The 23608-nt window shown below is 43.2% G+C and overlaps 1 protein-coding gene across 5 annotated transcripts in view; it reads left to right on the top strand.

Moving 5' to 3' along the window:
• palld (palladin, cytoskeletal associated protein) overlaps positions 1 to 23608 on the top strand; it is a 62715-nt gene that overhangs the window by 5451 nt on the left and 33656 nt on the right. For all 5 annotated transcript variants that reach the window (XM_022751408.1, XM_022751409.1, XM_022751412.1 and 2 more), the window contains exons 3-9: positions 17699 to 17874; positions 18279 to 18339; positions 19154 to 19271; positions 19372 to 19434; positions 22121 to 22262; positions 22386 to 22409; positions 23098 to 23217. In XM_022751408.1, coding sequence (XP_022607129.1) covers positions 17699 to 17874; positions 18279 to 18339; positions 19154 to 19271; positions 19372 to 19434; positions 22121 to 22262; positions 22386 to 22409; positions 23098 to 23217 — 704 coding nt within the window. The remainder of the gene's footprint in view (positions 1 to 17698; positions 17875 to 18278; positions 18340 to 19153; positions 19272 to 19371; positions 19435 to 22120; positions 22263 to 22385; positions 22410 to 23097; positions 23218 to 23608) is intronic.

Below are 23608 nucleotides of genomic sequence, written 5' to 3' on the forward strand. Positions count from 1 at the left end.
ACCGACGCGCTACAACAGAGGAAGTGAGTGGAAAGCTGAGAGAAGCAGAGTGCAAAAGCAAAAACTGTAGCAAATATATTTTACCTTTTCTCCCTGTAATTTCATAACCTGTAGATTACAAGTCTCCTGAAAGAGTTACAAGTGAATGTAGTTGTTGTTGCTGAATGAGATGGGAGGACTGAAGGTTTGTTGCAGCAGTTTTTTTACTGTCTGGTTGTGTGTTTGGCCACAGTGGCAGCTCTTCCAATGAGTAGCTCTCAGTATTGTTTGTGTGCTGTTAAAAGAAAAAGAAGTGCTGATTGTGGACACTAGATGGCAGCAAATTATATATTATTCAAAATAAAAACCGTGCATCTTCAGGAAGCAGCTTCTTAAGAAATGTTGAAATACAAAGCGAGCAGTAGCAAAGAGAGTTTAGTGTCTGTATCTGTGCTGAGATACATGTCGTATCGGTTGGAGGAGAAACACGACGTGTTGTGAATTTGCAGTTTAACTGAATAAAGAGTTAGTAGGACCACGTTCCTCTGCTCAACTGAACTGTAAAATTAACACCATACAAGAACTTTTTTTTAAAAATCTTTTTCAACCAGTCTTCATTCTTGCGTGTAACAGTAACCACATGCGCGACAACATTTTTACTGCTTCTTTATTTAGATTCATACATTTCACACACATGTCTAAACTTCTTGCAGAGCTGCTCGCAAATTAAAGCAGCGTGTCGGCTGCAGGTGACAGTGGTCGGACCCACCATCACACACACACACACACATATGCATGTTTTTTTTTTTTTTTATGTGCTCCAGAGGGAAGTTAATGGCTTCCTCAGTTCTAACAACCTGCCCTTTGCATGCTGTTATTTGCATGTGTGTGCACAAGCATGCATGTTTTCTTTTTTTGTTCTTTTTTTTTTTTTTTTTTTAACCAAGGTTGAATTCAAATGCCTGATTTCCATTTAGTGCTCATTTCCCATGGGCAGCGCCTTTGATGCCAGTCCAAGCAGGTGATGCACCTCCTCACCTCCCTCCCGGCTCTCTCCACAGGCTAATGAGCTGCTGCTGAGCCCATGCCAGCGTTTTGCACGGCCAGTGAAAGAGACATTCCTCGCGGCCGGGTGCTGGGCGCGGCCTTCTGCGGTCGGCCACAATTTGTCTCGGCCGGAGAGTCTTATGGTCCTGAGCGCCTGGTATTCTTCAGTATGTCCTCATGTTCCTCACACACAATGCTTTATGCAATGCTCTGTTTATAATGATGCATCGCTGGTAGTGGGATGCGTGTGTGTTCTATCCTTGTGGGAACCACTTTGTGCATTTTTTCAGTCTGAGGTCATTTCAGCTTTTCTTTGCCTCTTCAAGGGGCTAGTTTTGGGTTTAGATTAGCTGTTGGCATGAAGGAAGACCCCCTGTGTGTGTGTGTGTGTGTGTGTGTGTGTGTTAGCGTGTTTTGTTGTTAAAGAGAGCATTTCTAAACAAAAGTGATGGTGTGAGGTCGGGTTGTGTGGAACACCAAACACGCTGCAGGTGCCTGATGACTGATTTCTCGCCATTTAAATGCATCGCAAAGCAGACAGAGAAAATCCATCTCCGATTGTGGCGTGCTCAGCGAGCTATTTCAACCGTTTTGTCTGATGCTCTTCCATGTCATTACCCAAGCTGCCTGCTGTGCAAACAAGGCATTTCAAAACTTGACTCGGAGTTGAATGAAGAGAGACGGGCAGTTACGCCAGAGAGCAGCCACGGCTTCTTGGTTTCAACCATTTCTCAAAACACAGGGGAAGATGAGAGGCTGCTGAAGTCTTCTGCTCTGAAATCCACACAAGGCGTCCCCAACATCAGGAGGAGATTCTTTTCACATATAATCTGAGAGTTTATTTTGCAAATGATTTTATTCCCCTGGGTGCTCTAACGGACATCGCTCAGTCCTGGAAACCAAACCCATTCACCCCTCTACAGGCAGAAGGGTCAAATCACTCTGATCTGAGGCAACAAGAGGAGGCTGGTTGCTTTTTTACTTTTTATAGATACTTTTTATTGAGTTTAAACAAACAGAACAACATTCAGTACCCCCACCCCAGACATATAGCACACACACAACAAAAGAGAGAGAGAAAATGAATAAAAAAATAAAATAAGTAGATAAAATAAAACTTAACAAATTAATTAATTAATTAAAAATAAATAAATAAAAATAATTAATAAATACTGACAATACTTGAGATTGAATAATGGTAAAAAAGCAAAAATAATTAATTAAAGAGGAAAAAAAAAATTGACGTGAAAACTTACATCACAAACAAAACATTGTCTCTGGTCCGCTCCACGCATGAGAATTTAGACCCTCAAAAGTACGTTTTTTAAGTCTGCAGGTAGATAATGAAGGAAAGGTGACCATACATGCGTAAACAGCTCATCTTTTCCCCTTAAAACAGCCGGTAACCTTTCATGGGGGAAGGTGTTAGAAATCTCCCTGTACCACTTGGCGGGGAGGTTTTGAGCCATTTGTGCAAGATGCACTTACGGGCAAATTAAACTGAGCTTCTCAAGAAGTTTGTACTGTGATGGTGTAGTTTCCTGGAAGGCAGGCCAAGGAGAAAACATCAGGGTCCCTTTTTAATTTTTCTTTTAAATATCCCAGTAATCACCAGACTGTGTTTAAGTTCCTTTCTACATCTTTGGGCCAAAGGAGGCGGAGTCCTGCAGGGGTAATGCACCCTGGCCTTTACTTGTAATAAACATATTGTGGTTGGTATCACTGGCCGGCACGGCGCTGCAGTGGTCAGCACTGTCGCCTCACAGCAAGAAGGTTCTGGGTTCGAATCTGCCGGCCGTGTGTGCAGTTTGCATGTTCTCCTCGTGCCCCACAATCCAAAGACGTGCAGGTTAATTGGCGAGGTGGCGTAGGTGTGGATGGTTGTTTGTCTCTATATGTCAGCCCTGTGATAGGCTGTACCGGCCTGTACCTCACCCTTGTCCAATGGGATTGGCTCCTTGGTTTAACTACAAGCTGCTGATACACTGTGACTTTCACTCTGAACTCTGAAAGAAAAAGAATAAAAACATATAAAATGAGCAAAACCGTGAATAAGAAGAACCATATAATCATTTGTTATGTGGGACAGTGTCTGTCTCTCTCTGTTGCTTGTCTGTACACGTACTTTACACCTCATACCTTACACCACCTACTATCTCATGCCTTATAATCTCAGGTCCAGTATTTTCTGATAGATGTTTCAACATTTAGTGAGGTGAGTGGACAGACACACACCAGGGGTTTGTGTTATCTCATTTAGTCCAATTGCTTTGTCGTTTTTTATGGTGGTTGATGTTTTTAAGTTGAACCGGTGTGAAAGCAGCCATTACATGTCGATGAAACACGTTCGTCTTCAGGAAATACTAAATGTTTCTCACGGGTTTGGTTTCTAGTTTTGGTCTTTGTTGGTTTGTTTCTTGTTTTCTTTGTTTTGTTTGCTGTTGTTTTTGTTCTTACATTTTCACGCACAGATAATGGAACGATGTGGGTTTGTCAACCGCAGCCTGTTGTTGCAAGAGCACTCACTATAACAACGAACACTTACAGTAGCCCTTCCTCCTACATTGTGTGAAACAGACTTGGTATGAGGTCATAGCAGGTGACCCGCTGCTGACTCATGACGTAGCCCGACTGTTATGCTGACTGTTTGGCCTGTTTCAGGAAGGCTGTAATTTTAAATTCTCCCTCATGGGCTCATTTGATCTCTGCAGGAGGAGGGGGAAGGAGAGAGCCCTGGTATTTTTATACCTGCTTTTTTTTTTTTTTTTTTTTACATTTTGCAAGCATGATGTCATTTCATATTTAGGCTTCGAATAATGAGAGAGCCTGGAGTGACTATGGAGGTGCACTCAAGCTTAAAATGAATACTATATTGGGACTATTTGACAAAGACTTAACATTCCTGAAACATGAAAACACTTAAGAAGGAGGGATACTGCACAGAGTTTTTACAAGTTGATGTGAGGCAGTCAGTTTGACGTATTGTTGAGTTCTCACCGTGCTGATAGCTGACTGTGTGTGTTATACGTGTACGAAGATGTGTTTTGAGGAGCGAGTACGTTCGACCTTGTTCGCCGTGAGCTGCCAAAGAATTTTCTGATGGAACCAGAAATAGACGAAGCAGCTTTAATGTATCACCTGAAAAACAATCTGGCCGAGTGCAGATTATACACACGGAGACATCAGCAGTAAAACACTCAGATGGACACACGTCAGTAGTATTCCTCAGTGGTACGTTAATGGCAGTTGGTGACGAATGGAGCTGTCCTGCCCCCCCCCCCCGGCCTTCCACCATCCTGGAGACAGAGTGTGAAGTTTCACCCAATGAGGTGAGACTTTTCCTTCCCCTCTTCCAGCCTCGGAGTCGAGGAGGCTCCCGACCTTGACCCCTTAACACATACTGTCCCAAATTTCACGCTAATCTTCTTATCCAGTTACAGGTTTCCACCACGACTTACAGTCTTGCAAGGCAGCTCTGGCCACGGAGCTGAAATTGTGATGTGTGCATTTCATTTTTCAGTTGGCAAAAACCCACATAGGGCTCAAATTAAAAGTTCATTACCTGTCTGTATTTTCAGTGACACAGAATATATTTACATTAATCATTAGCAGACACTTTTATCCAAAGTGACTCACAAGTTAAAGCTTCAGTGCAGGAGGAAACCTTTGAGTAAGCACTAAGCACTACGTCTGTTTAATAGGTGTAAGGAAATCAGGTAAGGAAGTGCGAGTTAGACATGTTGGTGTTGATTCTTAAAGATCTAGAGGGACGATAATATTCAGTAGCTTGTTCCACCATCGGAGAACCACAGAGCAGAACAGTCTGGACTGAGATTGTCTCGTGTGCAGGGATGTTAATTCTAGACGACGATGACATTAAGAACATGACAGAAATGAAGTATTACCTTGTATATACTGCAATCACTTTTGTACAAATGTATTAGATTTTACACCTGTTGATCCAGAGAATAATCCTGTGTCAGTGTTAGTTCTGTGCATGTGTCACACACGCAGCCAAAAGGATTCCGGGCTCATTGACAGCACCATGTTGAAATCACATTTAGTGCTTAGTGGGTGAGTAGAGGATTTATCATGTTTTTGTTCAAAAGAATTTAAAACACTGTGATTTGGACAGAGTAAAAGAAGAAATGTTTTCATTCTGCCTGTACTGTACCGTCGGCCCAGATAAGGGTCAATAAATTATCACAAAACTAAGCAATCAGGTGAGAAAGAGTTAAATAAGTAGAGCGAAATGAGATTTGTAGAGAGTTACATAAGTGGATCAGTGACAGTTGAAGAAGTGGAATACCAGATTTAATATGAAGCATGTCTGGTGCGGACAAAGGCAGCAGTCATGCTCGACAGGAGGATGGTAATCTAAGACAAGTTCAACAGGAGGATGGGCAGAGGACACTCCATAAATCTTTACTCCGCACCGAAGCCTCTCCTCCGCACCGAAGCCTCTCCTCCGCACCGAAGCCTCTCCTCCGCACCGAGTGTCAGTGGGGCCCGTTTGACCTCATCAGTAAACATGCGCACACTTATACCACGACCATTAACCTGCTCCGTCAGGCCTGCCGCGCTCAGTCACGCGTGAACGCTCTCCATCAGATCACAGCAGTCACACAAAATAACGCAGACTAAAGAAAAAAAAAAGAAGTCACTATGTTCAAAAGGTAGAACACCGAAAACTGGCCGGGCGCAGTCGAACCAGGTTGTTACTGCGCTCAGTTCAGGTTTGTAGCTTTGAGTCATCCGGGCCTCGGGGTCTGTTCCACAGCTGGGCTGTGAACAGTGAGCACCAGGTTACATTCCTCTGTTCACCTGTTAAAATGACGCTCTGCTATTCATCATGCTTGATAAGGCACGGCCATTAGATTCAGCTTACAGTAATCTGCCTTTTGATGAGATATTTTAGGCTGTTATTTTTCCTGGATGTTGGATTCCTGTGTGGCTGCCAAAGAGCTGCGTTTGAAGTTGAGCCCGATTCAATTATGTATCTTTGACATTATTGGAGTGGTGGAATTTAGTGTGTGCTGTTGCATGTGTTTGTGTGTGTGTTTTTGTCTGGATAGAAATAGCAGCAGACTCTCTTGGTGCTTACATTAAAAACTGCAGATTGTGTTTTACATGTGGCTGTGTGAAAATCAGAGTCTGAAGCAGGGATCCTTGTTTTACGAGCAGACGAGAGGTCGACTGGGACTCGTAAAAACAAGCTCCAGTCTTCCTTCCCATGTACATGTGACAGGATAACAACTGTGTGAATGTTAAACTGTCTTAACTTGAAACTGAAGATGTGCATCTTTGTTCTTCAATTCCCCATGTTTGTCTTTTATCGGTTTCATGAGGGACAAGAGGAGGAGGAAGAGAGGATGATGATGTGCATGTGTGCGTGTGTGTGTGCGTGTGTGTGTGCGTGTGTGTGTGTGTGTGTGTGTGTGTGTGTGTGTGTGTGATCACAGCTCAGATATGACTCCATAAATTCAGAGAGAGAAGGAGAGGTTGCAGAGTTCAATCCGCGACAGCAACCTCAGCCTGTTGCCTCCGCTGCCATTTATCTCCTCTGGTAGGATTCTGTTGGCAGCAGTTTTACAGTCATTTCTTGTCTTTTTCGGTCTCCGACACGCAGCAGAATTGCAGGGTGCTGCTGTTCAGTGCCGAATAATGTGCATCCAGTTTGTGAAGCGTCTTATCAGTGTGTTGCTGTGTCTCAGATTCAGCTTCAGGGGAAACTGATGCTGAGCTGCAAATATCCACTCACACACCGGGAGAGGAGGTCTGGCGCTCACGGAGGCAGATGTTTTTTTGTATAGTTGTGCATTTGCATGTTTGCGGCAAGGTCGTGGGTGGCTGGTTGGAAGTCGGATCAAGCACATTTGTTTTGTTTTGTTTTGTTTTTTTGGTACATTTCCTTGTCTGGGTCTGCAGATGTGCAGAAGTATGCTTCCTCTGTATGAAGACTTTCTTGAGTCAGAAGTTGCACCTGGTCTGTGCCATTAACACGATGGCAACTACAGGACAAAGAAAAAGAGTCAATATTGTTGTCATAATTGTTACCATATAAAAAGATATAGCCGTGCAGTATGTGACTCAAAGCATAGCCATACATGTGGCCACAGATCTGCCCCGCGTGGTTCAGCTGTTGCTTTAACTCTGTCTAATTGTTGTTCCCAGAAAGTTGTGATGCATAGCTAAAACAGACACAGACTGTTCTGTGGTTTGTCTCCAGCTGTAATTACTCAGTGGCAGCAGGAAGATCGATGAATGTGGAAATGCAGGAATTTGGAAATGTGTAAATTGGTTAAATTTGCTGCAAAGGATCTGACGTCAAGTGGCCGCGTACTGTAAAAGCCTTCTGTAACAGCCTGGATGCTTGAGGAATGAGTTTTGTTAATTAGGCCAATGACCCTTTTAATGAATCACCATTAAACCACGTCAGGATTAAAGTCACTTGCTCCCACAGCTAGTAAAATAAAATGGCCAAAAAAAAACCAAATGTAACCTCAGCAACAGTTCGTCAATAAGACTCCTGATCTCGTTGCTCTTACTCGAGGCGTCACGTTGCTGTTTAAATATGTGTGCTCATTTATTTCATATGGCTGATATGTTTCATTTCGGGTTCTTCTGGATGTTGCTTTTGTTGGTTTTTTTCCCGCTGGATTTATTTGACAGTTTGCAGGATGGACCGTCCTCACAGTATGACATCATGAGAGGACATATTTGTCTCTGTTTTTGTTAGTGGTCCTCTGGTTTCCTTGGAGCAGAAAAACAGAAGTTGCCACGACAACATGCCCACATATTTTTTTTTTTTTTTTTTTTTTTTGTGATGTCAACTGACCCTTGAAAGACCTATTGAAATATTCTGTGGAAGTGGGTGCGTGATTGAAGACGCATGAATGTTTGGTTGTTTGTCGTATGATAGCGTGTGTGTGTGTGTGTGTGTGTGTGTGTGTGTGTGTGTGTGTGTGTGTGTGTGTGCATCCATCTGCAGCTGTTTGTGTGTTAATAAACCCAGTGTGTCGCTCAGTGGGAGAAATCTCTTCATTCTTGTTGACTCATTTGTCGGAAAGCTGCTTCCATCATCAGCATTTTCTGTTTATGTTTGTTTCTTTTTCTTTGTGATCCTCTCTTCTCTCTGGAGGAGGATGCTGGTGAGACAAAGCAGGGGGTCTGAGGTGGCCGCTTTCAGTCTGTCGGTAATTAATAGGAACATCCAGAGACTGTAAAAGCCCTTCCTCTTATTAGCCCATGTTTTATAGTCACTTAGGGGAAGTCCGGTGCCTTTTCATGTCGTTATCACTACAAATGGGAGCGAGCTCTTTCACAAACCAGAAGAATTCGAATAAAAGAACCACATGATTACAGTGTGTGCCACTGGGACAGACGTCGTAAGGAGTGATGTTCCTCTCATCGTAGATCTTTATGTCACGAGGAGAGCGGGCCTTCCTAGTAACAAGCACCACAAATAATCCCACCTGCCACGTCTCAGCAGGAGCCTCCAGGGATCTTCATTGACAGCAAACTAAAATATCACCAGTGTGTGTCTGTACCGGAGCTCCTGCAGAGAGTAAAACACACCGCGCCCTAAACAAACCACAAATACCAGGTTTTTATCTGCTGACTTTAGTGAATTTGAAGTTTGGGATTATTGTATTGTTGCGTATGTGTGTGTGTGTGTGTGTGTGTGTATATATACGAAGCATGACCAGACACAGTAGCCGCAGCCATCTGTCTTGTACTTGCCAGGTGTTGCCAACTCAAACTGGTCTATTTAGATCCTGACTTATGTGAGCTATTTTGGTTCGGGCCTAACCGTGCTGTTTAGGCGACCTGCTTAGCTCTGGTATGTGGGATTTATTAAGTAAGTGGCAGTATACTTAGTGCCCTCTCCCTCTGTGCCACACTGTAGTACGTACTGGAGCCCTGTCTTCTTTTTTTTCTGTCATGATACCCTGGTTCCTGCAGTCACAGATCAGGGCCCCAGAGGTTTCCATAGTGACAGGGTCATTTGGCCGGAGCCCAAGGTTTGCTGTGGTGCTTTTGATGGTCAGCAGACTGTGGCCTGGACTTGTGCAGGAGCAGAAAAAAAAAAAAAAAAAGCAAGGTTTGTTTTTTTGTTTGGGAGAATGATTCCAGAACGAAAACAGAAAGAAAATAACACCACCACGAATCTGCTTGTTTGAATGTTTGCAGCCCACAAACTAAATCACGGTGGAGGAAGTTTACCTGTGTTGCAGTGAGTTTGACTCGCACAGGTTTGATTCATCCTTGTTGTAAAGGAAGTGGGGGGGAAAAGAAGAAAACATGGAGGCAATTCAACCAACCGCCGGAATCGCATGAATGAATTCGGTGTGGGCCGCTCTGCAAACAGCTTTTGTGTTTTAAACGTGTCTTAAATGTTTTCTGCTCTTCTGTCTCGTGTGGAATTTGGCAGCTCTGGACTGCTCCCTCCCTCTGCAGCCCGGTGCTCAGGCTGAGCATTGTGTGCATGTCGGACTGTGTGACTCAGAGTGGCTGTCCCGGTGTGAGAGTGTCAGTGGCTCAGTGCGTGTCATGCTGTCAGGAGGTGAAGCTCTGTGTGCAGCCGTACATCAAGGAATTCATTAGTGACTTTTGGTTTGACTGAGCGGCAGCGGCACCGCAGCTCAGGTAAGTTACAGACTGAACAACGAGATTAGTTAGTGATGTCATTTCTCTGGTATCGTCAGGTGAAAGTCAAGTTTACATTTATTTGATCTTCATATTATTTTTTAAAAGGGAGATTATGAGACTCCCCCTGAGTGAGAGTATGGTCATGTGGTTTACATCCCATTCAACCTGGCAGAGGATTTAGGTCTTTTACTACAGCATTGACAACTTTTATTTTTATTTTTTGTTTCTCTTTGAAACAACAGCCGACACTGTGTGTAATTTGTATTTGAAAGAATGAATGAATGAGTGGGTGGGTTCTATTGTTCTTTATGAACAGAAAGAAAAATCTGCTTGTGTTTCATCTCTTTTAAAATCCACTGATTACTTCTGGGCCTCTGACAAAACTGAGTGAAATAAAGTTGTGTGTGTGTGTGTGTGTGTGTGTGTGTGTGTGTGTGTGTGTGTGTGTGTGTGTGTGTGTGTGTGTGTGTGGGGCATCCCACTGAGTGCCGAGGTGTGTGGATTTGTAGCTCAGCTGCTGCACATGTCTGTCACTATTTTGGTTCTCTCTCTCTCTTTTTCTCTCTCTCTCTCTCTCTCTCTCTCGCTCTCTCTCTCTCTCTCTCGCTCTCTCTCTCTCTCTCACTCTCTCACACACACACACACACACACACACTCTCACACACACACACACCACTTGTTTTAAACTATAAGAACTGTACATACAGTATTAGTATCTACATTATTTCCTATTATTTGGTGATAATCACAGTTGCCTTCTGGGCACACTGACACTCAGATCTGCTCTGCTGTAATGCTTCAGTGGATGAGTTCTGTTGATGGACAACTCGGGGGAGACGTTGAGAATCTCGCCCACCCTCCCCCTCGGTTAAAATTCCTCGGAGAAAAATATCCGTCATGGCTTCCGGTCAGAGCTGTGGCTGTCATCTGCAGCTGTCTGCTGTCCAGAATATTCCAGTGATCTCTGACCCGTGGTCCTCCGCCCCGATTAACAAGGCTCCATCATCAGGCGGCTCCTGCTGCTTCATTAGGCGTCACAGTCCTGCATGTATCATCTTTAATCAAGACTTTTGTGTTTGCAGGCACTTCAGGCATGTAGCACAACACTTAAACTAAGGTCAGTCTCAAATCTGGGACACTAATATTTATTTATGATGTGTGCCCGGAAGAAAACACTCAAACAAATGGACTAGATCTTGGTAGAAGATTTGTGCTTCTCCTGCAGCTTTATTTAGATCATTAACTCACAGTAATGAAGTAATTCTGAACAAACTGTTTCATTTAAAAATTATCGAGCCCATGGGAGCTACAAATAATAATACACAATCATTCTCTCCCAGCATTTAGACCGTATCTGTGATGATTGATATAATTTAATTACAGTCACAAGCTGAATGTCACATAAATGTTTCATGTATCATGGCCTCCCACTAATATGGCTAACAAGTTATCATTAGCATTAATTTAGAGTGTTAATGAATGAGTTCAACATACATGCTTTTCTCTTCTTTAGCTTGCTATATGTGCCACTGCGCTAACCAGCTAGTTGCTAACTGTCTGTTATCTGGTGCTGGGCAGCTACAGCAGCGTACAGTGGATTTATCAGAGCAAATTCATGCGAAACAGCTGCCTGCTGCGCCTGGAGAAGATGCTAACGAGAGCAGAGAGGATTGTGGGCCACAAAACCAAAACAATGAGCTGAAAGACGCTAGAGTGCTCTGCAGAACTGAGAACTAAACAATGATTACTAGCTTTTGTTTATTACTAAAGAGTAGAGGAGGGACGAATGAAACGCAGGATGAAGGGAACACAACAGTTTCCAGCATACTTCTGTGAAGTTTTACCTGTTTTGGATCGTGATGAGTAAATTCAGTCAGGTGGTAAGTTCTTCTGATTGACAAGTTCTGTTTATTGTTTCAAGTGTCATTGACATGATGTTGTGACAGATTCATTAGGACTTTAACAGATCCAGAAGTATTTTTACATTATAGACGAACAATTGAAACAGTCATTATAATAAGCATTTCTTTCGTCCTGCTGCTGATGCAGTCACTGTGTGTCACAGCATTTATTAAAACATGTGTACGACATATTGTACCAACAGAATATGCCCAGAGTTAGAGTGACCTAACCCCTAACCATCAATAATTGTAAGGTCATATGTTCCAAAGATGAATTTAACCTTTTTTATTGAGATAAATTACAGAATATGTTTACTACATATTAGGAAGGACAGTGTCAGACATTATAGTATTTACAAACGAAGTTGTCAACTGTTGTGTTTCTTTCAAAAGAAACAACAGACAACTTCAGTTCAAAGTCAAATTTTAACAAAATTGTTCCACATTTGTGCAAAAATAACACCTGGTATGAATAGACGTTATCTTTTATAATGACGTTCATCTGAAAGGTGATTCATTCGTTCCTGCTCTTCGCTAATTGTACTGAACTGAACATCTTTGATCAACTTCTCATGAAATTTTGTTTGGACCTTGATGTAAAAAAATCAGACTTGGTGTTGAGATCTATGAGTTTGTATAACTTGGTGCAGATCCAGATAATTAGATCAGATGGTTTGACATGAGTCTACAGCTGCTGTAGTGCGACGGTTTGTATTGCATAGTAAAGACTATCTGTGCACGAATAGTTTTTATTATGTGTTTTATTTACATTCAGGTCTCTCTTGAAAAAGAGATTTCTATCTCCGTGGGATTCACCTGAATACATGAAGGTTAAATAAATAATTAAATGAATAAAATAAATACTGCTGAGGTTGACGCTGTTGCTAGCATGGCTAAAAACATTGACCAAATCCAGCGTCATCAGCTTCTCTGTTGAAGAGAGCTTGTGTGTCTGTGCGTCTGAGAAGGGACAAGATTGAGTGGATCTGCATTAACTCTTGGCATGTGAAGCTGCTCCCAGTTTAATCATGTCGGGCGGGTAAATTGTGCATTGAATGGGAGCAATATTGGTACCGCTGCATTGCATACCTTGAGGGCAGGTAAATGACGCACTATGTGGTATTACGGAAAATTACAGTAATAAGGAGGGCTGTGGTGGGAATAAATATTTTGCAGCTTTAGTGAGGTTGAGCTTTCAGACCTTTGACTGAGCCTCTTAGAGCTGCATTGGTTGTTGGTTCCAGTCAGTGTCTGTGGGAAAGAGGAAACCCAGTCTGCTTTCCATCTTGTGTTTGCGTGAATTAGGAGATTTCTCTGTTGTGGATAATAAAACCGACATGGCTCGCTATAGAGCTTGGGCAGTTGCAGTTGACCTCTATTGTAGTTTGTAATTAGGGATAAAGACAGCCTTTATGCCGCTCTTCTTGTCCAGTTGCACTTTGGTTGACTTCTGTGGCTCAAAGCTGAACACAGAGCAAACTTTGGAGTCAAATCAAAGACAAACATGTCTGCATATGAAGCATACGTCCAGTCTCCCGGTGTCTTGTATAGTGATTGTTGATTGGCTTGTGGGTGTGTTTCTGCGAGCTTGTCACTCCTACATCCTGTCAAGGTCATTTTTTTTTTTTCTGCGATCAAACCCTCCTCCTTTCTTTTTCTCTTCCCCCTGCGCTCTGGCTTCCACCCGTTTGGGTTTGTGGTGAAACTGAGCCGAGCTTCATAAAATTTTCCATCAACAGCAGCAAATAACAACAGGGTCAGACAAGGAGAGTGTGGCCCTCAGCACGCACGGCGGAGGCCAGGGCAGCAGGCTCTGGTTTGGCCTGTCCTGTGGAACGCTCCCTCCTTCTGTATTGTGGAGAGGTTAGCGTAGCGAGCAGATCGTCCTCCCGATGATAACCGGTGGCGTCATCTGGCCTCAATTGTCTTAAAGCGAGAAAGTGTATAACTGCCTCCTCGCATGCTCTCTTTACTCAGAGAGCTGCTGACAGGGCCGGGCGATGGTGGTGGTGGGATGTGTAGTCACCATCTTGGCCGGATGCCCCTTGGGTGGGAGATGAGTGAAGAGGTGAGGTCGTTGCTCACAAAGCCTATTGACTTCCAGCTATTTGGTATGCATGCTCTGAATAGTTGTGTTTTATAATGGCATTGTTTTAAGAGGAAATGGGTGGTAGAGCTACGTTCTGCCAAAAAAATTTCTACCTTCGCTCGGTTCTCTCAGAACACCCAGGGACTGCTTTTCCAACACGCCCTGCTTCCCCTGCAAACGAGCCAATTGACGGTTGAATTCCTCCTGTGCCTCCTCGGCTGTGTGTGACTCAACAGAGTCCCCGCTGGAGAAAACACTCCGCGCTGTTTAGGCCTAACACCATGTTCAGCACATTCCACAGAAATAGAGAGGGGATTGAATAAACATTACCGTCTGTCTCTGAATGAGTTTACTCAGTAATTATGCATAATGGTAGATCATTAAGGTTGATTAATAAGGGGTTTTTATTGTTGTGCTCGTTGGGAATGGTTTGTGCTTCCTAGTTCATGCTCAGTTAACCCTCAGAGGAGCACGAGCTGATGAGTCTTGCGCTCTCTGCTCTGTGTTTTGTCAAATTGTGCCCAAACAAATTTACATTTCCATTCCTTTACTCCTACCGAGCAGATGGTCTGTGTTTTAAATTCAGCAAGGGGAGCCTGGTAGACCTTTGTGCCATAACCAGAATGGAAAACTACTGAAGACATTTACTAAAGAAAAAAACTCCTCTGATAAACGCTTGAATTATATTTTTGCATTTTACTTCACACGTGTTGCTGCTCTTGAGATCCGGACACATTCAGACCACCCTGTGGAAAACATGTCCCCCTGCTGTTTGCTGGCCTCTGCCCACTATAGCTACACATACATACACAAAACACACAGTATATACACCAACAGCCTTAACACCCCCCCACCCCCCACCCCCATCTCAGAAACCATAGTCATTAGTTTAATGATGTCATGTGTTGCATTAATCCCTTTCCTGCGTGCGTTTAATTTAACGGCGCTCAGAAACTGTCCATGTGATTTTGCCATATTGAAGCAGATTCGTTTTGTGCGGTCCACATCAAACTTGGAGGATATGGCTGCAAAGTCCGGAGTGAACCGTTTTGATTTATTCGGTGAAAGAAAGTAGTGAGATTTAACCAACAAAAGAAACCTGAGTTTCCCAAGCAAATCCACAGCAGACATGGCAGCCACCCAAACGAGTTGTTTTCCCTTTTCGCTGCCTGGTTATAATCTGGAAAAATGGATTTCAAAACCACACAGACATATTGGTTTGCTCAAACAATCACATTTTTTTGAACTCTCTGTCAGCTTCGTATCAAAGAATTTCGGCCTGTGTCGTGTAACGAAGTCGAGTCACACATGATCCCCGTGTTGTCCCGGCCTTTCTCCGTCTGGTTCATGTGTTTGATGCACCGACAGCTGCCGGCGGTGTCTGAAGCGTGGCAGATGACTCTTGGCCTCCGCTGCCTCGAGGGCTAACACGCCGGCGGATAAGGTCTCCCTGCTCGTGCCACAAACAGCTCTTCATTAGTCTCACGTCGCGATCTGTTTCCTATCATTTAACACACTGGCGTCTGGCTGCGTGATAGAGCCAGCCAAGTCCTTCCTTTGTTTCCCCTCGTCCAGCGATAAGACGGAGGAGCTGCCCCGAGGAGCCGTTCGTTCGTTGTTGTTGTATTTGGGGCAGAGAAAGCAGAAACAGAGTGATGAGGCCCTGCACTTCTCCACCTGTCACTGCTACTGATGAATGGCTCAGTGTGATCCGTCTCAGTAATGACAGAGCGTTTAATTTTTCCTGTCTGACCCGGCCTGACTCACGCTCATTCACCTCCTCTTCCTGCACTTGCCATTCATTCATTCACTCTCTCTCAGTCTCGCTCGCCGGTCTCACACCCACTCTGTCAGGTGTAAATCCTCCGGTATGAATTGTTGTCTGAATATTTTGGCTGACGGATTGCTTTCTGGAACAGGAGTCGGCCTGCTGTTTGACTGACACCCCAGAGTGTGTAAAATCCAGTAATGGCCGTGCAGCAGGATGTCGGGAATTTTTACACAGCTCTCCAAGATAGTTGGACGTCCTCTGGCAGGTCAGCGCTCCGGACGGACAGAACAGCTGTTCTTCCGGCATTTTTGGGAATTCCTGTCCCTCCTCCTGTCAGTCAGTGCAGAGGTCAAGAAGTGAACAAGACATGCACGACCTTTCTTTTAATAAGGTGCTGATAGGCTGCACGGTGTGCCGGTGGAGCGGGGGTATCTTGTCTCGATACGTCACGATGAAGAGAGAGGACATTTGGACTGATAAAAGCAGTTTACTCGTGTGTGTTTGTAGATGTGTGATGTGAACCCTGTGTGATCCTGTATTAGATGTGCTGGCGGGGGGGTGAGGGAAGGTGGGGGCTTTGGGGTGGGGTCCTGCTTTAATCATAACACTGTGAAGAGAGATGAGACAGACCACGCTGGCTGTGCTGAAGACTCTCTCTCATCTCTCCTGGGTCCCAGATCAGGGAACAAAGCTTGTGTTCGCAGACCCCAGGGAGGTGGTGGTCTGCTCACGCCGGCTTTGTTAGCAGACACACACGACTCCGCCTGGAGGGAGGGGGAAAGGGTGTATCTGCTTCCCGTAACACGACGTCTCGTCAGTGCCCCGGGGTGGCTGATATCTGGCAGATATGGAAACTCAGACGTGCCCAGAGGGTGTGTGTGAGTGTGTGAATGAGTAGTTACTGAAGTGAGTTAGACTGGCAGGCCTCCATCATATTTGGAAAAGGTATATTTAAGTTCAAGTATTTGTCAAGAAGAGTGATGGCCTCTGCCTGTAAGATAAGATTTTATTGAACAAAAGTTATGATTCATGATTCCTGTTGCATGCGATCTTTTCCTTTACTGCAATATTTATTTCTTATGGCAAGAAGCGGAATAAATAAAAGACGCTTTTAAAAGTTGTGGCTTCCAGTGTCGCTGCAAATCTTGATCTCAATGAAATTCACAAGCATAATAAATTGGCAGGACTAAAGCCCACAACCACCCACATATAAATAAATCATAATTTTCTTTGTACTGTCTAAACCATGCACTGCTGCAAGTCACCAGAAATTTGCTATAGCTACATAGCTAACATTAGCATTAACAGCTGTTTACTTACCAGTCTCTAAGAAACATTTTTAGTTCAGCATAAAACTTGTGTTAAGTCTTGTCTCTATCACGTCTTTTCCTCTACTGAAGTTAGCATGCTAACCAGCCCCGGCCCGTCTCGTCACTTTCTCATAGCGACTCACTGTGAACTTACAAGCAGACCGCTTTAATCATTTACCACAAAATTAAAATGTATATCTTTGGGTAAGGGAGGGTTTGGAGGTTGGATGATTCACCACTTTGATCCAGACTGAAATAACTCAAAACTATTGGATGAATTACCCTAAAAACATTCATGGCCTATTATATAAACTATTTGATGGGTTGTCATGAAAATTAGCTTCATATTTTCAGAGTCCCTCCAGGATAAATTCAACTGATTCTCTTATTTTTCCCCTTACTGGTTCTCAAAAGATGGACAGTGATAACTAAATTTTCAGTTTATATACCTGCAAAACAAACGACATTCCCATCATCCTCAGCTGCACTTTGTGTTAAATACTAGTTAGCAAATGTTAGCATGCTAACACACTAAACTAAGATAATGAACATGGTAAACGTTACAGCTGCTACACATCACCACGCTACCATTCTTGTAGCATGCTAATTGACGTTAGCATTCAACCCACAGCTGTGCCCATGTGCAGCCTCGCAGATCCACTTGCATAGTTGTAGACTCTTAGTCTTATTGTACTATATTTTTCTATGAGTTTAAAAGTCAGTTTTCCTACTTTAAATGATGCTAGTTGTCTTTATCACTCAGCACAGTGCTGTTAGCTTAGAGCACCAGTTTAAATAATCTACAGGGTAGAAAAGGATGATTTTAGTCTCTATGTTCATCAAACTCCTTAAAGCTCAACTCTAGTTTTTAGATTTTATTGTTCACAGTTGTTCTGATTGGCAGCAGCATGTTGAAGTAACCACACTTGTGTTTCACCTCCTCCCCCAGGTGGTTCTGTGAAGGCCGTGAGCTGCACAGCTCTCCTGACATACAGATCTGGAGGGACGGTGACCTGCACACGCTGGTGATCGCCGAAGCCTTTGAGGACGATACGGGACGTTACACCTGCGTGGCGTCCAACAGTCTCGGAGCAGACAATACCTCTGCTGAGGTTTACATTGAAGGTCAGTCATGAAATGTGTCATTTTCACATCAGGGAATTTTTACTTTTGAGACATCTGTACTTATGAGAAGCCTCGAGTGTGTTTGTATAGGGGATTCCATGGTGGTTAGTCTTCTACAGTGCTTAATAGCAAAAAGAAAATATTGCTTTATGGCACAAAACAAGGATGCTATTCTTCTCACACAACTGAGCTTTCAGTGTTATAGGATAAAAAGATGAGAAGCAATGTCCTTTTTGTACAGGATTTATGAGAAGTACAGTCATCATGTTGGTTTACATTTAGGAGATTTTAAAATGCAGAACAAATTTCCTGGGAATTTGCTAATTGCTGAAATATTTACTGTTGAAAAAACATCCTGTGTCATGTGTGAATAATCATTGGTGCTTCTATTTATGTTCCATCAGGAGCTTCATCATCAGACTCGGACGGAGAAGGAGCAAAATCCAGATCAGGAACCATGCCTCAGTACGTGTCTCTGCTTGACCTCTTGTGAACCCGTGACCCAGTGAACCTTGAACCCCTGAACAGGTTAACTGAGCCCCACAGCAGCTTATCAGGTCTGCTGCCTGCTATTTAACTAGGCCCTTAAAGGGGCCCTAAAGAGCCATAATCCTGACCACATACCCAGGCCACAATTTTAAATAATGAGAGGTTCAGAGGTTTAAAAGAAAATTCCCCGTCAGGTTTTCCCCCTATAAGCTGACTTATTTACAAACCTTTTACCCCTTGTTCACTTTCACTCTCTTCTTTTATTTGTTTATTTTTCTTTTCTCTTGAATCGTTTTCTTCTGCTTTAAATGTAAAAATAATATTAACTTGATAATTTAGTCAAAAAGTTCATTGTCATAAGTATTTTTTTTTTTTAAATAGCACTTACAAGACTGAACAAATCCAGCACACAGTTGTCTGTCACTATATGTGTGGTTATTTTTGTGCAGGGTCTGGATCAAAATATATATATATATTTATACATATTTAAAATTTTCAATTACTAAAATAATGCATTTTTTGGATGGTGCACTCAAACTGACAGTACTGGAGTGGAGTGCTTTCTAGCTCTCTAAATATTTTTGATTATTATCTGCTGTATAAATCTGCCTCCATCTGAACTACTTCCTGATTCCCTTTCTGTTTACACTGAGGCCAGGAATACTGATATCATCTTAATTACCAGGGAGACAGTTTGCTTTGATTCAAGTATCATGTTATAAATAAAAGCATATAGAGTCGAGGAAAAATTTTCTCATTTGTGTGCTGATTTATGCTTTGCTTATTTCAGAGTGCAGAAGAAGACTACTTCAATGTCCCTAACAATACGCTCTTCATCACCCAAAACCACGGAGGTCCTTCCTCACCGCTCCACCCTGGTTCAGGCTCTGTCTCAGCCCCCACAGAGGGTAAGCCATCCACAGCACACACAGCAACACAGGCTCATACGCAGACACATTTCTGAATGGTCTCCACCTTTTCGGAAACTAAGTTTGTGTCGTTTTCTAGATGCAGAGCCCGGTGTCGTCACTGTACGCCAGTGAGGCGTCGGGCCCCCCTGTATTCACTAAGGTAAGTCCGCGTACACAACATATACAAATACTACATGATGAAATGTAAATGAACACCCAAACATTATGCACATACCCAAAAAAAAACATGGTCATTAATATGCTGCTAACAGCGTCCACTCTTCTGGTGAAGTTTTTCCACAAGAGTTTGAAACCTGGCTGCAAAGATTTTCTCCCATTCGACCTCAAACGCATCAGTGAGGCTGAACACTGATGCGGGGCGATAAGACCTGGCTTTCAGTTCATCCTCAGAGTTTCAGATCTTAGTTTTCCAAGTCTGGTGAAGCGGAGGGGGCCTATCTCACACTGCTGCAAAACATTAGACGCATGCCATCGTCTAAAATAAGTTTGTATGCTGCAGCGTTAAGATTTCCTTTAAAAAGAAACCAAAGGGACTAAAGCCCAAACCATGAAAAACATACAATACATCATGCATGCAATACATACAGGCATACATACACAGAACCTGATACACATGTACTCAGACTCCGTGCCTTACCATAATAGCAGTATGCAGTGCTGTGGCTTTCAGCGGTGGGGGTCAGATAAAACAAAAGCTTTGATGGGAGCTCCTCCTCCAGCTCCAGATCACCCTTCTCCAACTCAGACGCTTCAACACTCCCCCGACAGGCCCCAGCTCCCTCTCCCTCAGGCTGTGGGTCTTGTGATGGCGGGTCTGAGACGGGCCGAGGCAGAGCTTCAAACAGCCCTGCCAAACCCACAAGGGTCAGGTCTCTTTCACTCTCATTCAGCCAGTCAGGCCCTAAATCATTTTCCACTTCATTACAAAAAGACATTTGTTTTTCTTCACTCCCCCCCTCCTCCTCAACCCCCCCCACCCATCTCCTTTAAAAGAAAAACTGTCACAGGCTTTAATCATCTCAATGAGAGAGGATGTTCGCCTCTAGTGAAGTCAGCGCCGTGATGTCACCCATTTAACACACCCACACAGATACCCTGTCGGCCCCATGATGTACATCCCGCCCTTTGTCCTCCCAAAATATACCCATGCCAAACACACACAGTCACACACAGAGAGAGAGAGAGGCTCACACGCACATCTATTTACACTGACACTGAGTGCCTCCTGTTGATGGATGTACCACTCTATGTCACTCCGGCCCTGTTGGCTGGAAGGAGACACAACACCGTGTTGACACTGACCCCCATGTGGATGTTTTTTTAGTCCTGTAAAACCGTAAACTGTCATGTGACTGACTGGAGACAGGAGTTAACTGTCATCTGTAAGGAAGATGTGATTCTGAGGTTAAAAGAAATCCATTATTTTTTACACATTTGAACTATAGCAAATAAGAGTATAAGTGATAATGAAAAGCTTACAGTCTAATCGTAGTTGACAGTCCTCCTTATACTGAAAGCTAACTGCTATCTTAAGCTAGCTTAAATGACCCATATTTTCTTCTTCTGTGTTTTATTTGAAGTGTTGATCCATAAGAAGATATACTTGTGGTCTTTAAGAACCAAAAACCATCTCAGTGTAGTTTTACATCTCCTCTCTCAGGCTTCTCTCTGGAGCTCTAGTAACAACAGGTCGGTGAGCCAATCAGAGGAGAGGAGGCTCTGAGCCTCTCTTCTGATTGGCTGTTTTATGAGTGATCTGACATAAATATAGCATATTTTAGGTAAAACACTCAGAGAAACCAAATCCTGTAAAGGTTTGGATGGTGGGTCCAGGTGGGCGGGGCTTGGTGACTGCTTTGTTGTGACATCACAAAGTTCCAGAAGTCCTGACGGCTGGTTTTAAGGCTCAGTTTCTGAATACAGGCTGTGTGCATTTCTCTGTGGACTGAGGCTTTGATACTTTCACAGTATTAATATAGAAGCTAGACCTGATCTATAATCAAACAACACATGGACAGAGACCTTTATATAATAAGTGACCTTTAAACTTGAGTATTTACCAAGTAAATCATTACACACATACTTTCCCAGAACCAGAAGGTCAGAGCTCCTCTTTCATTGACTTCCAAAAGGCAGGTATTCAATGTCAATGATGATAAAAAGTGTATTTGACAACCTGTCAAATATAACTGGCTCTTTCAGTTCATCATTTTCCAAATATTTAAGAAACGATTTAATCTTGGAATACAATATTTTGACAAAGTAAACTTAGGGGTGTGTTTTGTAAGTTGTCAGCATTAAGTGACAGCTATTTGGACCAAGACAGATGCAAAGTTTAGGCTAAAGTTAAAACAAATGGACAGTGTCAACAGTCAGATTTTTGACTATTTTTGGATCGTGTGATTCCCAAAAACAGAAAGATCCAATAAAATGTCAGAGGACGTCAGGGTGTTTGAGGAAAGTGTTTTTGTGACTCTGTTATTGAGAGTTTAAGGTGAACAAACCGATGGTCGTTTTATATCTAATGTGGTGAAATAAAGTGACTTTTTAGTGGAGTTCGCTGAACGCTCAAATCGTGACATCTCATGTCATCTCCAGCCCTCCTTCTGTCTCCATCTGTCTCCATCTGTCTCCATCTGTGTCCATCTCCATCTGTCTCTTCTGAAGTAGATTTATTCTTTTCATTTCCAGTTTCACTTTCTTCTTTTTCCCCCCGTCTTTCTTCACTGACTCACTCCTTTTTCTCATTACCGCTCCCTTCCTTTTTTTTTATTTTTTCATTTTTTTTTACTCCTCTCTGGCTTATTAATCCTGGTTTTGTGTAGCTCTTGCAGGATGCCCAGGCGTCCGAGGGCCAAGTGGTGGTTCTGGAGTGCAGGGTGCGCGGTGGCCCTCCTCTGCAGGTCCGATGGTCCCGCCAGGGAGAGGAGATCCTGGACTCACCTGATTTTCGTATTCTCCAGAAAAGTGAGACATTTCTTCTGAGTGATTTTTTCACTTTAAGCACAACATTTACAATCCATACTTGCTAATAACCAAAATATTTCTGTGTTCCTCTCTTCCCGTCTGCCTGTCAACGCTCTGAATCAGAGCCTCGATCTGCAGCTGAGCCAGGTACAGTATGTGACCTCAACTCCTTCAGGGTCTAACATTATATGACTCTGTCAATTACAACACTGCTTTCATCTTCCCAACAGCAGTCAGTGGTTTAAAGTAGTAATGGATTATTAGCTTTGTCTGCAGACTCCAGTTGAGTTTGATGGTTTCATTATCGGCCTTTCACTTGGTTAAATCTGTGTCTCACACTTATTATCACATCCATTACAGTCAGAGGGAGTCCCTGTGAAAGTCTGAGAAACTCACACACACACAAAATCATGGGTAAATAGTGACACACACACACATTTCCCACCTGTGTGAGTCAGGGGGCGTTTCAGGTGTTGCTCTCAGTCTGTGAGTCACTCAGACGTCCGTGAACATCTGTGCTTCAGTGTTTATGTGTCTGTCTGTTCTTCTCTCTGCTCTCTCTGTGTGTCTGAGTATGAATAGTGACTCACCGGTCTACATGAAATGTCCATCATCTGTCTACTATGAACATAACTCATCTTCCCGTCCATCTAATGTCTCTATTACATCTCATTACAAACAAATCGAGTATCAACATGTCACTCCACTCAGTGTTGTGTTTTTTAATTACACCCATCATCGTGGCCGACTTCAGACCACAGAGCTAGGATCATAAACGGTTCGGTTATTAATCATGTAATTAATTGTGGTTGTTTTTTTGTTTTTTTTATTTTAGAAGAGATCTGCACCCTGGTGATAGCCGAGGCCTTTCCAGAGGACGGAGGTCTGTTCTGCTGCACGGCGTCCAACCTGTATGGCTCCATAAACAGCACCGCCCAACTCACTGTCACTGCAGGTGAGATGAAGCCAATGTGGACGTTCCTTAAGATGCAATTTCTGTTTATTCTGTAAAAAAGATTCATTTAAGTCACCAGGGAAACTGCTTCAAAAAATTGTTTTTTTCCGAGCGTGGTTTTGTAAACTATTGTTCCATTAAGATAACATTATGGTTTATAAGGGAGTTTACCTCACCTCAGTTTGATCTGCTGTAGGCTAACAGACTAACAGATGCTGGTAACAAGGATAAACCAACGTGAGGCTTCAAAAACTATTGGTAATGTTCCCAATTGTGCATTGATGCAGACGTATCTGCTTTAAAATATACTCTGTCATTTATATTGTCTTTACACACAGTAGAGTCTCTATAAGTTCCATCTCCACCATTTTTAAGAAATTATTTTTAACAC

Source organism: Seriola dumerili, unplaced genomic scaffold (assembly GCF_002260705.1).
Source record: "Seriola dumerili isolate Sdu_G_001 unplaced genomic scaffold, Sdu_1.0 BDQW01000155.1, whole genome shotgun sequence".
Taxonomy (NCBI): Eukaryota; Metazoa; Chordata; class Actinopteri; order Carangiformes; family Carangidae; genus Seriola; species Seriola dumerili.